The sequence below is a fragment of the Aspergillus multicolor genome, assembly GCF_047715735.1.
Source record: "Aspergillus multicolor strain CBS 133.54 unplaced genomic scaffold BDW74scaffold_20, whole genome shotgun sequence".
Taxonomy (NCBI): Eukaryota; Fungi; Ascomycota; class Eurotiomycetes; order Eurotiales; family Aspergillaceae; genus Aspergillus; species Aspergillus multicolor.
Window position 1 is genome coordinate 243,311 of NW_027395971.1, and position 16,832 is coordinate 260,142.

Genomic DNA, 16,832 nt, shown 5'->3' on the forward strand with positions numbered 1-16,832 from the left:
CATCAGCAATGTGCACGTTCCAAGGTGCTGTAAAGGTAGGGTACCATTATGCATACCTACAGCGGAGGACTTAACGGTGTCGAAAGCTCTACTGCTAGAATTAGTTGTGGCCTGCCCTAGACTCCACTTAGCACATTTCCCGAGTACTGCGGACCTCGCGCGACTAAATCCCGAAGGCCAACGCAGGGGGGCTGAATATTCCGTAGGCATCGGAAAATACGCATCGCAGCACCGAAGATGTGGCGATCACCGCTTGGGCAGCGTAAGCCATCAATAGAAAGAAAAAGTGTAGCCGTTTTAAAGGCTTGATTGCGTAGCATCATCTCCCAGCTAACGTTAATCAAACCACGAGCCAGTTTGTCGCGCAAAGACATCAACATGCCTCGTGAAGCCCTACCTCCCAACACCGTCCTTATCGTCGGCGGTGGTCCCGTCGGCCTCATCACAGCCACAACTCTAGCAAAATATGGAATACGCAGTGTGATTCTCGAGCGAAACCTCACGACAACCAAATGGCCGAAAATGGACCTCACGAACGCTCGGTCGATGGAAATATACCAGAGACTAGGCATCGCAGAGGACCTGCGCAAGGTCGCCGTGCCATCGCATTGTCCATTCACATGTCTATTCTCAAGCGGCCTCCAAGCAGAAAAGGCTGTAACTTCGTGGGATCTGCCGAGCCCAGACGAGTTTCAGCGGAAGATTAGACAGCAGAATGACGGGAGTATGCCCTCGGAGCCGTGGCTGCGTGTGTCGCAGGAGATCTTCGAGGCCTGGCTGAAGGACTTGGGGATGAAGAATCCGCTCATCGACTTTCGTGCTGGGTGGAAGGTTACCAGTGCTGTAGAGCTGGATAACGGCGCGGAGGTGCAAGCTGTTCATCCAGATACGGGCGAAGAGTGGAAGATCAGTGCTGATTTTGTTGTTGGGTGTGATGGCGCGCATAGTGTTATACGCAAGAGTCTGGATATCCCCTTGGATGGCGGGCCGATGTAAGTTTCTGCGAGATTGACGCAAGTAAGGTGGAGGCAGATCGCTGACTGGATCTTAGCCATGGGTACGCTGTCCTCATACACTTCAAGTCTAAGGATCTCTCGCGTATTCAAAAGCAAGGCCAGTTCTGGCACTTGTTCTTTCCCAATGCTGCGGGTGACGGAGGTTCGATCAAGGGAGCTGTCATTGCCCAAGATGAGATTGACACATGGACTGTTCATCGTTTCATGAAACCCGACGTGGATCACGCTCAGCTCTCATCCGAGGAGATTGTCTATGACCTTCTCGGCGGCATGAGTGGTCAGCCATTCCCGATAAAAATAGATGAAGTTCTTGTTCGCTCAACGTGGACGCCAAATGTTGCACTTGCACGCTCCTATGCAGGACCCAAACATCGCATCTTCATCGCCGGAGATGCATGCCACCAGACAGTTCCAACGGGTGGGTACGGCATGAACACCGGTATTGCAGACGGCTACGACGTCGGCTGGAAATTGGCGGCCGTGATGCAAGGATGGGGTGGCCCAGCGGCCTTGTCGTCATACGAGCAAGAACGCAGGCCCGTGGGAGAATTAGCTTTGCAGTGGTCGAAAGTGCACATGGGAAACTTGATGAAGATGTCAGCCGCACTGAGCCTCGATGCCGACATCATCGAGTCGCCCAGCGTGGAAGGCCGTGAGATGCGAGCAGCTATGCATTCCTACCTTCAGACACACGACGGCCATAACCAGAGCATCGGGGTTGAGATGGGGTACCGCTATGCCTCCGACCTCTGTGTCTCTGGTGCTCTTGACGCAGGTCTCTCTCCGCCAGAGTTTCACCCCAGGAAGTATGCTCCAACGACCATGCCCGGCTTCCGAGCGCCTCATGTGTATTTGGCGGACGGAACGCCGGTGTATCGTCTATTCGGCGACGGTTTCACTCTTGTTGCCTTTTCGGAAGCCGAAGAAGTCGCTTTCGCAGTTGACTGCATGAGACAGAACGCCAAGGAGAAAGGTTTGCCTCTTGAGATTGTTCGGCTACCAGAAGAAGCACACGCTCATGAGGTTTGGGAAGCCGCTCTTGTTCTTGTTCGACCGGACGGGTTTGTTTCATGGCATGGCAACAGGATTGACAGCCAGCACACAGCAGACTGGATTCTGGCTAAGGCAAGTGGAAATGAGCATGATTATTCGAGTCGACATGAACGAGTAGATGCGATGAGAGAGCAAGCGGTTTTATGAGCTAGAATTTAGCCTAATTTCGTCAGACGAGATCATGGGAAGCCAGAAATATTTAAATGTTCACTCGCCTATGGTGATATAGTTCGAGCGATACCGTGCATGCCAATTGAGTAGAATTATACGACAGTAGACGGTATAAAGAAGAGATGACTAGCTCGCAGGAAAACTGCGTAGGCGTGATGACAACGGTGGCGGGCTCTGTAAGTCTCAGAGTGATCCTCAAGTGGTGTTGGTATATAAGGACAGGCTTCATAGCCAATTGGTTTTTATGGCCCAGCGGTATGATGCGCTGACAAGTGGGACTGCGTTTGAGGCAGGTGCGGCCTTGGCCCCTCAGGCCACCACTGCTTTTTCGACTACCCAATTGTTTTTCTACGCGTCGTACACCTTCATCAAGCGTACTTCATCAAAGAAACTATGCTGCTTCAAATAAAAATATCCATTCAGATGTTCTTCTCTGTTCCTACAACCAAAACTATGTCTTCGCTCTTTTACTCCTTAAACAACGCGATCTGCACGCCCGTCTTGTTCGAAGGTCCCACGCGCATCACCCCAACATAAGGGTTCGGGTCTCTCGCCTCAATCCGCTTATAGACGCGCATCATCCGAGCCAAAAAATAGCTGGCCTCTGCTGTGACCAGCATCTGAGCCGGACATCGACGCGGCCCTCCACCAAAGGGAACAAAGTTCCAGTACGGCCGCAGGTTCTCCCAACGCTCAGGCTTGAACTCCTCGACGTCAGGGCCCCAGATATCGGGGTCTCGATGGATCACGTTCTTGTTCACCTGAACGACGTCTCCCTTACGAACGAAGATTGGTTGTTTGCCGTCGGGTCCTCCGCCCACGGGCAGGGTCGTGTCTCTGATGCATTTCCGCACTTGGGTCACGCCGTTGGGGAAGAGGCGATGCGCTGCCAAACGTTAACTTTCGGGCAACGAACTCAAGGGGAGAAAGCCACATACTTTCATTGAGGACACCATTCAAGTATCTCATGTTTCTGAGCACTGAAAATGACAACTCTGCATCGCCCACCGAGAGCACCTCCTGCCGACATTTTTCGTATACCTCTGGATGACGGGCGAGGTTCCATAGGATATGGCTGATGAAGATCGAGGTTGTGTCGTTGTTGGGAACAAAGATCAAGCATATCTGCGAGCGGAGGGCTTCCTTGTCCGGCAGATTGTTCGCCATGTACCATAGAAGGTCGTTACGATCAGCGGCCTCTGGATCTTTCCCTTGGCGCTTGCACTCGTCCAACTCTTCAAATGTCCGATCGATGTGGACGTTGAGGTATTTGTGGACCACGTCCACAGCATCAAGCCATGCCTGGTGGCGAAAGAGCCAGATGTACTTGTACCACTGAAGCCGCAGTCGCAGGCCTCGGAGAACATCTACCATTGCCCAACATATCGGGGCTCGCTCAGGATACACTAATGACTCGATCGACTCTCCAAAGAGAGATTCTGTGGTTACGTCAAGGAACTTATGTGAAACACCTCAATCAGAAATCGTCATTGCAGCAACAATGAAGGCAACTTACCCAGCGTTGAATGAGAGGTTGGATATTGACCGTTTCACCGTCTGCTGGCAAAAGTTCCATGACCCGGTCAACGTGCAAAGTCAACCGCCTGGTATCCGTGAACGTCTCTCGCTTAAAAAACGGCTTGATCAGAAATCGGCTGAATTCCCACTCATGCCCGTCAACAGTATTGACACCCTTGTCGGCAAACGGAGCAGTGGCCTTGTTGTTGCGCCGCATGGGACCGACCGCAAAATCCTGCCAATTGATTGCGGACATAGACTTCATATTCTCTGGCTCAATGGTGTATATGAAACGGGTACCAATAAAGTTCACTAAGAACGTCTTTGGCAGATTCTCATGAACTTTGTTGAGCCAGACGAGGAAGTAGTTGTTGCGCAATGACTTGGCCATACCCAGGACGATATCGAAGCCGAAGAATGGTTCACGATGAGGGTACCTGGGGATCTTGCCACAGCCAAGCGCCTTGCGTTTCCATTCATAGGTCACCCAGTCCACTGCGATCGAGCCGCAGTAATAGACCAGAAGGCCAGACAGAACAAACTTGAACCCATCCAGGAAACTAGCTGGCTGGACGAAAGATGGCAGATTTGCCAGAATCGTATTGGCTAAGCGCATGATTGATGAGAGAACAAAACAATGGCGACAGGTAGGCGAATGCAAGAAGCCACTGTCGACAGAAGGCACTCAGGTCTCTGCGGCCATGGACAGGCTGCCCATTTTACTCCCAAGGCTGCTTCTTGAGCAACTCGGAGTACCATTGTGGATTTCCCGTCGATTTACCGTAATCCCGCTGAATATCCCGCTATCCCGTTATTTCGCCCCCAATGTTGAAGGCGAGTCTCTATGACATTGATTGCAGGATTTAGGGCATTCAGCTGGACCCACTATCCCGGGGCCATGGGTGGCCTATGTATACTCTAGGGATTCAGTATACTCGGTCGATGTACAACGTTTCTACTATTTTTCAAACAGACGAGCACAGGACAATCGAAACGACTCTTGTCCACTCCTCGCTTTACAGCCTATTCGGCACCTTCTTTCTATAATCTGCATAATCAGACACTATCCCTCAACATGCAGGACTTAGTCGCCATTGTTGGTTCCTCTTGTCGATTTCCTGGGCAATCGGACAGCCCCTCGAAACTATGGGCTCGTCTAAAAGAACCAACCGACCTCCGAAGAACTTTTCCTTCCGACAGACTGAATCTGGGTCGGTTCTATCATCCAGACGGCGAGCATCACGGGAGCACGGACGTGCGCGGCATGGGTTACTTGCTCTCGGAAGACTGCCGTGAGTTTGATGCTTCTTTCTTCAACATCAGCCCCCGCGAGGCGGAGGGGATGGATCCTCAGCAGAGACTATTACTGGAGACTGCATATGAGGCTCTCGAGGCAGCCGGTTACTCGCTAGAAGCCATGAACGGTTCGAAGACATCTGTTCATGTCGGTGTCATGAACTCGGATTTCAGCAACATTCAGCTGCGAGATACAGAAGTGCTACCTACATACAACGCTACTGGAACCGCCATCAGCATACTTTCAAATCGACTATCATACTTTTTCAATCTCAAGGGGCCGTCAGTCACTGTTGATACGGCCTGCTCCAGCTCACTGGTGGCATTGCATCAGGCAGTGCAAGGCCTTCGTGCCGGCGACGCAACGTCTGCCCTCGTCGCTGGCGCAAACTTGATTCTGGACCCGGCCATGTACATTGCCGAATCTAGTTTACACATGTTGTCCCCTGACTCCTGCTCAAGGATGTGGGACAAGTCCGCCAATGGATACGCCCGAGGAGAGGGGTTCGGTGTCTTGCTCCTCAAGCCATTGAGTCGAGCGATCATGGATGGCGATCACATCGAGGCAGTCATACGCAGCACAGGCGTCAACTCAGACGGTCGTACCAAGGGAATCACTATGCCAAATGCAACAAGCCAGGCCGAGCTTATTCGACAAACATACCGCGACGCAGGTCTTGACCCTATCAAGGATCGGTGTCAGTATTTTGAGTGTCATGGAACAGGCACTTCCGCTGGTGACCCCATAGAAGCTCGCGCTGTGCACGACGCTTTCTTCGGACCTGAAACGGGCGCAGTGTCGGATCAGCTTGTACCCAATGGCAAGCTTTACGTCGGATCCGTGAAGACAATTATAGGTCACCTTGAAGGCTGTGCGGGCCTTGCCGGTGTCCTGAAGGCTGTTCTTGCCATCAAAAACCGAACTATTCCTCCAAACATGCATTTCCAGGAGCCGAATCCAGACGTTCTTCCTTTCTGCGACCGACTGGAAATCCCAATAACCCCAGTGCCTTGGCCAGAAACCGGCTCATCGCCCATGCGAGCCAGCGTCAACAGTTTTGGATTTGGCGGGACCAATGCCCATGCCATTATTGAAGGGTACGACGCACTGACCAGTCCGGTGCGAGAGACAACTATATCACCCGACGATACTTTCATTGGTCCTTTATTGTTCTCTGCCAACTCTAGTGCGTCCTTAATTGGCAATGTCCGCAGCATGGCCGATAGAATTAGATCCGATCCATCAATTGACCTCGAAAGTCTTGTGTGGACATTGCATGCCCGGCGAAGCGTCCTGCCCATCAAAAACTTCTTCGCCGGTGGCACCGTTCAACGACTTCTCAACTTCATGGATCGGTTTGTGGCAGAGTCCGAGGAAACCACGAGTTCGACGGCCGGTGTCAAAAGCCAGCTGATCAATCCCAATGAAATACCCGGGATACTCGGTGTTTTCACCGGTCAAGGTGCGCAGTGGGCATCGATGGGCACCTCGCTCCTGCGACACAATCATATTTTCCGCTTGGCCATTGATCGATGCCAGAAGGCCCTGTCTGCTTTGCCTGACGGCCCTACGTGGTCTCTCGTGGACGAGCTTCTCAAGGGAGCGGGTGAATCTCGCATTGGCGAAGCAGCCCTATCGCAACCGCTCTGCACCGCTGTGCAAATCGGGCTGGTCGACATGCTGCGGTCTGCCGGCATCAAGTTAGACGCGGTAGTGGGTCATTCTTCGGGCGAGATCGCGGCAGTTTATGCAGCCGGCATGATCGATGCGGCCGCCGCGATAAAGATCGCTTACTACCGTGGCTATTACGCAAAACTTGCTGCTGGGCAACAAGGCCAGGTTGGTCGCATGATGGCGACTTCCATGTCCTTTGAAGAAGCGGAGGAGTTCTGCGCCCAACCTCAATGGCACGGTCGCCTCGCAGCGGCTGCAAGCAACTCTCCTCAGAGCGTCACACTTTCTGGAGACATCGATGCAATTGAGGAGGCAATGCAGCTCTTCGAATCCGAGAAGAAATTCGCACGAATCCTGCGCACGGACACCGCCTATCACTCGCATCATATGAAGCCTTGCGCTGAGCCGTACCTCAAGTCATTGCGTTCCTGTGAAATCCAAGTCAAGCCCCCCAGGGAAGACTGTCTCTGGATCTCTAGCGTCCGAGGCGATACGCAGCTGTTAGATGGCGACCTCTCGACCTTGGCCGGCCAATACTGGGTGGACAACATGTGCAACCCCGTTCTGTTCTCCCAGGCTATCGAGACCTCCATCTGGAATGGAGGCCCCTTCGATGTCGCCGTGGAGCTCGGCCCACACCCGGCCCTCAAAGGCCCTGTGGAGCAAACCATCAAGGCAGTGTATGGCCCTATCCCGGCCTACGCTGGATTTATGCGTCGCGGCGACAACGAGATCGAAGCTTTCTCCGGTGGAGTTGGTTTTGTGTGGTCGCGACTTGGGCCGGACTATGTCAACATGACCGGATACCGCAATGGCTTCGAAAGGGGCGATCGTCTGCGACCACAGGTCGTGAAAGATCTTCCACCCTATTCCTGGGACCACAGCAAGCAGCACTGGAAGGAGTCTCGCATCTCCCGCCAATATCGACTACGACAGGATACCCCACACGAGTTGCTAGGCCGTCGGGTGCCGGATGACTCTGATGACAGTCGCAGATGGCGGAATGTACTGCGTCTCAGCGAATTGCCTTGGATTAGGGGTCACGTTTTCCAGGGTCAAGTTTTGTTTCCTGGTGCCGGCTACGTGGCTATGGCTCTTGAGGCAGCACGCGCTCTGGCGGATGGGCGTCCTGCCACTTTGTTCGAGATCGAAGACGTTTCTCTGCGCCGTGCATTGGTAATTGCAGAGCAAGGAAGCGTCGAAACAGTTTTTACTGCTCGGACCATCGACACGAAAGATGCTGATCGATTGGAAGCTGAGTTTGCCTGTTACTTCTGCTCTGCAGAAGGTAATGAGCCTTTGGTCAAAGCATGCACAGGCCGTCTTGCAGTCAACTTCGGTGACCCAACAGCAGATATTCTTCCACAAAGGATCCAGCCACCGGCAAACAATGTACCGGTAGATATGGGGAGATTCTACGACGCCATGAACAAGGTTGGCCTGGATTATCAAGGCATATTCCGCGGCCTAGTCCAGGGAAAGCGATCCATGAATTGTTCATCTGTTAAGGCTTCTTGGGGCGCGGAAATGGGCGACAAGTACACTATCAATCCTGGCTTCTTGGATGTCGCGTTCCAGTCAGTTTACACTGCTTTTTCCTCGCCGGCCAGTGGCGAGATCTGGGCTCCGTATCTTCCGGTGCACATTGAGAGGGTGGCCGTGAACCCTAACTCTTCCTTCCTGACCACGGACGGAGAAACGCAGATGGAGGCCGACGCGTTCGTTACCACTTCGAACTCGACACTGCTGAAGGGTGACATTCATCTTTACTCAGTTGACTCTCCCCATGCCTCTCTCCAAGTCGAGGGAATCTCCATGAAGTCCATGTCTGAGCCGCAGCCCGAGAACGACAAGTGCCTGTTCTCGGAGACGGTTTGGGGACCTGATGTCTCACTGGGGGTTGGCGAAGTGACTAGTCGTGCAGTCAAGGACGACATCCCACTGGTTGAAGCATTGGACCGGGTGTCTCTGTTTTACTGGCAGAAGCTTCTTCAAGACGTCGGCTCAGACGAAATTGCTGGGTTCCCCTGGTATCATCAGCGCATGTTCGACGCAGTCAAATTCCAAGTCTCTGCTGTGCGCCATGGACAGCATCCGATTTCGAAACCTGAGTGGCTTGATGACGACTGGCAGACTATCTCCGCTGCCATCGAGCCCTATGCATCTCGCGTGGATATGCGCCTCATTCAAGCCGTTGGAGAGAACTTGTCCGCTGTCGTCCGTGGCGAGACTCAACTTTTGGAGGTCATGGTGCAGGACGACATGCTCAACCGCTTCTATATGGAAGGGTATGGTTTCTCTGTCATCAACAATGCCGTCTCGGACGCCCTTGAACAGATCACATTCAAGTATCCCCACGCCAATATTCTGGAAATCGGCGCTGGTACGGGCGGAACGACGCGAAGTATCCTCGACAGAATCGGCAGTCGGTACGGTTCCTACACGTACACCGATATCTCGCCCGCATTCTTCAAAGACGCGGCTGCAAAGTTTGAGGATGCAAGAGGCAAGATCCAATTCAAGGTCTGTGACGTCGAGAAGGATGTCGCCGCCCAGGGCTTTGAGGAGCACGGGTACGATGTGATCGTTGCCGCGAACGTCCTCCATGCTACGCGCAAGCTAGAGGAAACCATGAAGCATGCTCGAGCTCTTTTGAAACCAGGTGGATATCTGGTATTGATGGAGATAACTGGTCCCGATGTTCTGAGAACGCAATTCATCATGGGTGGCCTTCCAGGTTGGTGGTATGGTGTCGATGACGGAAGGATTCTCTCACCCGCCATCTCAGTCGATCAATGGGACCAGCTCCTTCGCCAAACTGGGTTCTCTGGCTTGGATTGCCTCACGCCTGACATGCTGGATGCCAACAAGCACTCTTTCTCACTCATGGTGAGTCAGGCTATCGATGAGAGGGTACAGAATCTCAGGGACCCAGCGGCATCGATGAGCAGCCTTCCTGCCGGTGATATTCTTGTCATTGGAGGTCGAACCAACTCAACCGCGCAGTTGACTTCGGAGATCCGCGAATACCTTTCTGCCTGGACCAAGAACATCAAGACCTGGGCGAGCATCCAGCACGAGGACCCAGCTCACTTGGCTGGATTTGAAAACATCATTTGTCTGGAAGAGCTAGACCAGCCATTGTTCTCGACTACCGTCACCAAGGAGAGACTGCAGGCCTTGCAAAATGTTCTCAGCGGGACGAGGAATGTTGTTTGGGCCACTGACAGCGCGAACGGTGACAATGCCCACGTCAACATGACTGTTGGTATTGGGCGCGCCTTGAGGACAGAGATGCCTGGTCTGAACTTACTTTTCGTCGATACAGATGTTTCCGAAGGACCTGCTGCATGCGCACAAAGCCTTTCACAAATGCTTTTACAGTTGAAGGCCGGCTCATCTTCTTCGACAGAGGACATGCTGTTCGGCGCAGAGCCGGAAGTTCGAGTCAAGAATGGGCGGCGTCTCATTCCTCGGATTCTCCCTATGGCGCCACTGAACGAGACCTACAATGCCAGTCGGCGAGTGATCACGAAGACAGTCGACTTGGAGAGCATACGTTTACGCTTGGAAGACTTTGCTGGCTCTTTGCGCCTTGTACAGGATGCTGGTGTGGTAGACGGGCCTGTCGAGAATGGATACTGTCGACTTCGCGTACATCGCTCTCTACCTCTCACGGTTTTTGGTGGATCGACATGCTACATATGCACGGGTATTCTTCAAAAGGACGGACTTTCGGCCGTGGCGCTTTCGATCTCGAACGCGAACTTCGTCGACGTCCCTCAAGATATGGTCCTTACTCTCGGGGAGGAACAGCCTTGCGATGCCGCAACCCTCGAAGCGACTGCCCGCCACCTTCTGGCGAGAGATATCAGCAGCCGCCTTCCCCTTGAGAGTCGGACACTTGTCTATCAATCCAGCTCTGATTTTGCAGAGGCATTGCTGTCGACAGGAAAGTCATTCTCGTTCGCCTCAACCGATAAGGTGAGCTGCCTCAGCGACTGGACCTATATCCACCCAAGAGCATCGCGTCGGTCGATTGAATCTTCTCTGCCAAAGACCCTGGACGCCGTTATCGATTGCACCGGCGAACTTTCAGAGAAGCCCAAAGCGTGTCTCCCAACACACTGCAGGATCTTCGACATGACGCTCCATGAGCTTGACGGTCACCTCCTCGAAGTCGCATATTCTGCTGCCCTTGCACACTCTACCTCCTTGCGCCCTGGACCGAGCATTCAGATTCAAGATCTGCCCCTTGCCACTCCATCTCAACTGCCGATGGTGAATTGGACGGGTGCGGACTCTGTCCACTTGGCAATCCAGCCGCTCGCCACGGCCACACTATTCTCACCGAACGCTACTTATCTTCTCGCTGGTATGACCGGCGATCTCGGCCTCTCACTGTGCCGCTGGATGGTGGAGAACGGAGCTCGGAACATCGCTCTGACTAGTCGGAATCCCAGTGTCGACGAGGAGCTGTTACGAGACATGTGCAATGGCATCGCCGATATTCGTATTTTCCAGAACGATATCACAGACAGAGATGCTGTCCGGCAGCTGGTTGAGGAGATTCGAAAATCGATGCCGCCCATTGCTGGAGTCTTCAACGCTTGCATGGTTCTCAAGGACAGACTCTTCTCCGAGATGGATGCTGACAGCTTGAATAATACTCTCGCGCCTAAGGTTGAGGGTTCCAAGATCCTGGACGAGATCTTCCAAGACGACTCACTTGACTTTTTTGTGCTCTTCTCCTCTCTCGCCACGATCATTGGCAATGCTGGCCAGTCCAACTACCACGCTGCAAACATGTTCTTATCCGGCCTTGCCGCCAACCGCCGCGGGAAAGGTCTTGCGGCTTCTGTCTTGCATATTGGGCTGGTCACCGATGTTGGATATGTTGCTCGTAGAGGTCAAGCTATGGAGGAGAGGCTTCGCAGGCTGTTCTTCCTGCCGCTATCGGAGTCCGACATTCGTCATGCAATGGCAGAAACCATCCTGGCCAGTCCAGCCGACAGTTCTCGCCAACACGAAATCATTCTGGGATTGGAGCCCTTCGTCGATTCGACTACCGCCACTAACCGACCTCCTTGGGAGCACAATCCGAAGTTCTCTCACTACGTCTCCCGGCCATTGATGCAAGACGCCGCTGCGACCACCCAAGCAGAAGCAACAACCGCGGACATGAAACAGCTGTTGAAATCGGCTGTGTCTGAGGAAGGCGTCATACCAATCGTGCAAGAGGCATTTGCAAGGAAACTCGAATCGATGATGCAGCTACCTGCAAATAGTGTCCACATGAATGTTCCTCTCATCGACCTGGGATGCGACTCCTTGCTCGCGATTGAAATCCGACGCTGGTTCATCAAAGAAGTCGGCATTGATGTTCCCGTGCTCAAAGTTCTGTCTGGTGATACAACAGCTCAGATCTGCGAGGATGCCGTCCGACAGTTCCTGGCATTGCAGTTGGAGAAACAGGAGGTGCCTGCCGCCACAACTAGCAGTGCTGAGATGGAAGCTCAAGCAGCCGCCGTTACCAACGATACTCTTGACAATGCCGAGGCCGCCAACGCGGACTACGATACAAGTACCCAGGGTGACAATTCGCGAGGAAATTTCTCGTCCTCGAGCAGTCACACCAGTCCAAGTCTCCAGGCATCTACACCTGACATCAAACCGAACACTCCCGCGCCACTGGACGTTGATGCAGAGGCCTTGGATCACAGCCTCCAGCAAGACATGGTCCGCACCGAGCGTGCCTCCTTCGCTCAGTCAAGACTCTGGTTCTTGACGCACTATCTTCATGACCCGACGACGTACAACGTTACCGTGAGCTACGATGTCAAAGGAAGACTCCCAGCCTCCCGGGTCGTCAATGCCCTGGACACTATCATTCGCCACCACCAGTCGTTGCATACATGCTTCTTCATGGACTCAGCTAGCGAGACGCTCATGCAAGGAATACTTTCGCCACCGACCAGTTCCATCAAGCATATTCCATCCGGCAACGAGCAGACAGTCACGAGGGAATACAACCGCTTGAAGACCCGAGTCTGGAACCTCGAAAAGGGTGAAGCATTTGCGACCACCGTCGTTTCCTTGTCTCCGGACCAGCATACCATCATCTTCGGCTACCATCACATTGTCATGGATGGGGTGAGTTGGCATCTGTTCTTGCGAGACCTGGATCTCGCTTATCGGCTTCGCCCACTTCCTGCAATTGACCTCGAATACATCGACTGGACGGAGAAGCAGCTGCAATCAGCTCAAGGAGGAGACTTTGACGGACAACTTGACTACTGGCGCAAGCAGCACACCCCGCCATCGTCCGTCATTCCACTGCTGCCAATGGCTCGAACGAAATCCCGCAAGCCGCTTACCACATACGATAGCCATGTCGCCAGTGCCCATCTCGATCAAGGAATTGTGTCTCACATTCGACAAACCAGCCGGTCCTTGCATGCAACACCCTTCCATTTCCACTTGGCCGTCATTCAGAGTATTCTCTGCCGGCTGCTGAAGATCAACGACCTCTGCATCGGCGTGGCAGATGCGAACAGGACCAGTGAAGCCCATTCAGGGACAGTGGGCTTCTTCTTGAATCTCCTCCCGGTCCGCTTCACTGCAAGTGAAAGCAGCAGCTTCCAGGACTTGGTTTCCGACACCAAGCGCACGATACTTGGAGCCCTTTCCAACTCGGATGTCCCCTTTGACCTTATTCTCGAGGTTCTCAAGGCTTCGCGAAGCGCGGAGCACAGCCCTTTGTTCCAGATCGCTGTCAACTATCGCATGGGTGCAATGCTCGAGGTTCCCCTTGGGGAAGGCACAATGAAAATTGCCTCCGCCGACGACGCGAAGAATCCGTACGATCTCAGCTTTGGCATCACTGAAACCGCGTCGGGGACCTGTTTGCTCGAACTGACGAGCCAGAAGCAACTGTACACAAAGGAGTCCACAGAGCTTTTGTTGCAGATGTACGTCGACGTCCTTCGGGCCACGTCCGACAGCCCTTCGACCCCTATCAAGGAGCTACCGGCCACAATAGAGCCGGCTCAGGGAAGAGCACTTTCAGTTGCCACGGGCCCCAGAGTCGAATACTCCTGGCCCAACACTCTGTGGGAGCGGTTTGACAAAATCCAGAGATCATTCCCCGACGAGCTGGCTATCAAGGACGGAGCATCTGCGTTGAGCTACGCGCAACTGACCGGTAGGGTGGAGGATCTTGCCCGCATGCTAACCAGCCAAGGTGTCTCTTCTGGAGACAGTGTCGGTGTTCTCGTTCATCCCTCGATTGACGCCATTGCTTGCATGCTAGCTTCACTTCGCCTTGGTTGCATCTACACTCCCCTCGATACACGTTTGCCTCCGGCCCGACTCAACACCATCGTCAACGGTTGCGAGCCCGCCTTGGTGCTGTACCACGCCTCTACTCAAGACATCGCTCTCGAGCTTGCAAAGACCTGCAAACTAGCCAATATCGACGACACAACCGAATCGACTCCTGCGCACAACTCGGTCATCACGCCTCGATCAAATGAGGCGTCTTTTCTGTTCTACACCAGCGGGAGTACCGGTGCACCTAAGGGTATTCTACTAAGTCAGCAAAACTTCGTCAACCATCTCGCTGCAAAAACGGATCAATTAGCTCTCAGCCGAGAGGTCGTTCTGCAACAAAGCTCCCTAGGGTTCGACATGTCCGTCGTACAGACATTCTGTGCTCTTGGCAACGGAGGCACGTTGGTCATCGCCCCGAAAGTAGCGAGAGGAGATCCTGTGGCCCTGTCCACGATCATTGCGGACGAACGAATTACATTGAGTATTGCCACGCCTTCGGAGTATTCTCTGCTGCTGCGGTACGGTCAAGAGCAGCTTCAAAAGCCCTACGCGTGGAGACACGCGTGCATGGGTGGCGAGGTAGTCTCGCGCCAGCTGGTCCAGCAGTTTTGTCAGTTAGGTCATCCTAGTTTGCAATTGACGAACTGCTATGGTCCGACAGAGATAACCGCGGCGGCGACATTCCATGATATTCCTCTCTCTTCAGAGGCTGAAGGCACCACCGAAGGGTCTTTGGTTGGGAAGGCATTGCCCAACTATTCGGTTTACATCATGGATGATTTGGGGTCTCCAGTACCCATTGGCATCACTGGCGAGATTTGCATTGGGGGTGCGGGCATCTCGCTCGGCTACCTGAACTCACCCGACCAAACGAACACGAAATTTGTCCAAGATCCCTTTGCCAGCCCAGAAGACATTGCCCGCGGTTGGACCAAGATGTACAGAACCGGAGATATGGGTCGGCTCCTTGAGGACGGAACTTTGGTCTTCTCGGGCCGCAAGGACGGCGACAGTCAAGTCAAACTCAACGGCCTGCGAATCGAGCTAGACGAAATCGCCAACAGTTTGCTCACGACTGGCCATGACCTGATCTCGGAGGCCGTTGTTAGCGTCCGTGATTCTGTTTCTGGCTCGCCTTACCTGGTGGCTCACGTCGTGCCGCTCGGAGAAGTGCAAGACCATGTGGACGGCTCAAGGCTGCAGCAGCTCGCCAGAGACCTTCCCTTGCCACAGTACATGATTCCTTCTATTGTCGTGCCTCTGCAGCGCCTACCAACCAACGCAAACGGCAAGGTCGACCGAAAGGCCATCATGGCTCTGCCTCTGCCAACCCAGCGAAATGCGCCCATGGTCAGTTCTAGCACCAACAATGGGAGAAACCTCGACCTCGCAGAAGGGGAGCTGCGTTTGTTATGGGAGAAGGTGCTACCGGCCTCAGGTGGTCCTTCCCGACTTGACGCCGAATCAGACTTCTTCGTGCGAGGAGGAACCTCCATGCTTCTCGTCCGACTCCAAGGCTCCATCAAGGAGTCCATTGGCGTGTCGATCCCCATCGCTGAGCTCTACCAGTTCCCTACCCTCGGTCAGATGGCCAGGCGGATCAGTCGTCACCGTGAAGACCAGCAATCATCCCAATTCTCAACGATCGTCTGGGAGGCCGAAACGTCGCTAACACAAGACATCATCTCTGCTGCTGGTCGCCAATCCTCGGAAAGTCAATTTAAAGAAAGATCTGACAGCCAGGAGATCCTACTTACCGGTTCAACCAGTTTCTTGGGCAGAACGATTCTATATTCCCTTCTCGACAACCCTGCCGTCGAGCGAGTACACTGTGTCGCCGTTCCCGCCGAGGATACATCCCGCCTTCCATCATCCGACAAAATCAGCATCTATACCGGCAATCTCCTTCAAGCCCATCTCGGATTGTCGAAGACCGAGATCGCGAGCCTACAGTCATCGTTGAGCGTTATCATCCATGCCGGCAGCACCGGCCACTGCCTGAACAACTATTCCTCTCTGCGCGTTTCAAACCTTGGCTCCACACAATTCCTAGCGTCTCTCGCTCTTCCGCGCAGGATTCCTATTCATTTTATTTCTTCCAACCGCGTCACCCTACTCTCCGGAAGCACCTCTCTCCCACCGGTCTCGGTTTCGTCGTCGTTACCCAATACTGATGGCTCTGAGGGCTTCACTGCTAGCAAGTGGGCAAGTGAACGACTGCTTGAGTCTGTTGCCAGACTTGATCACGGACTTCCTGTTACCATACATCGTCCGTGCGCCGTCATTGGCGAGGAGGCACCAAACGAAGATGCTCTGAATGCTCTTTTGAAGTACTCCAAGCTGACCTGCTCTGTTCCGCGCTTCGAAAACTTCGAGGGGTATCTCGACTTTGAGGACGTTCATAAGATCGCGGACGCGATTGCTACTGAGGCACTGGCTGTTGGGTCTTCTCAAGTCAGCGATAGTGAGCTCAAGTCTACCGTGCACTTCAAGCACCATTCTAGTGGCTGCAGAGTTGCCATGAATGACTTCAAGACCCGGATGGAAGCGCTATTTGCAAGCGACTTCGAGGAGGTCTCTATGGCTGAGTGGATTGAGCGCGCTTTGCAGGCTGGCATTGATCCCTTGATTACTGGGTACTTGGAAGCGATGACGGCGAAGGGCGAGACGATCATGTTCCCTTACATGGGAGAACACCTGAAGACTCATTGATTGTATTGTACATTACTCTTCCAGGCCACTTCTGCTTTTATTTGTATGTACTACTTTTG

General features: G+C 53.5%; 3 protein-coding genes across 3 annotated transcripts; 2 read left to right on the forward strand and 1 right to left on the reverse strand.

Annotated features, from left to right (window-relative positions):
• Positions 1-378: 378 nt before the first annotated feature.
• BDW74DRAFT_180060 (uncharacterized protein) lies at positions 379-2,216 on the forward strand (the record flags this gene model as incomplete). The annotated part of the gene is made up of 2 exons (XM_073729635.1): positions 379-992; positions 1,052-2,216. 2 exons carry the CDS (start codon positions 379-381, stop codon positions 2,214-2,216), a joined length of 1,779 nt encoding a protein of 592 aa, XP_073581920.1.
• Positions 2,217-2,635: 419 nt separating this feature from the next.
• Positions 2,636-4,374, reverse strand: BDW74DRAFT_186506 (cytochrome P450; the record flags this gene model as incomplete). The annotated part of the gene is made up of 3 exons (XM_073731276.1): positions 2,636-3,126; positions 3,179-3,698; positions 3,757-4,374. The coding sequence occupies 3 exons, from the start codon at positions 4,372-4,374 to the stop codon at positions 2,708-2,710; spliced, it is 1,557 nt and encodes a 518-aa protein (XP_073581921.1). The 3' UTR covers positions 2,636-2,707.
• Positions 4,375-4,833: 459 nt separating this feature from the next.
• BDW74DRAFT_180062 (uncharacterized protein) lies at positions 4,834-16,773 on the forward strand (the record flags this gene model as incomplete). The annotated part of the gene is made up of 2 exons (XM_073729636.1): positions 4,834-13,933; positions 13,973-16,773. The coding sequence occupies 2 exons, from the start codon at positions 4,834-4,836 to the stop codon at positions 16,771-16,773; spliced, it is 11,901 nt and encodes a 3,966-aa protein (XP_073581922.1).
• Positions 16,774-16,832: the final 59 nt, after the last annotated feature.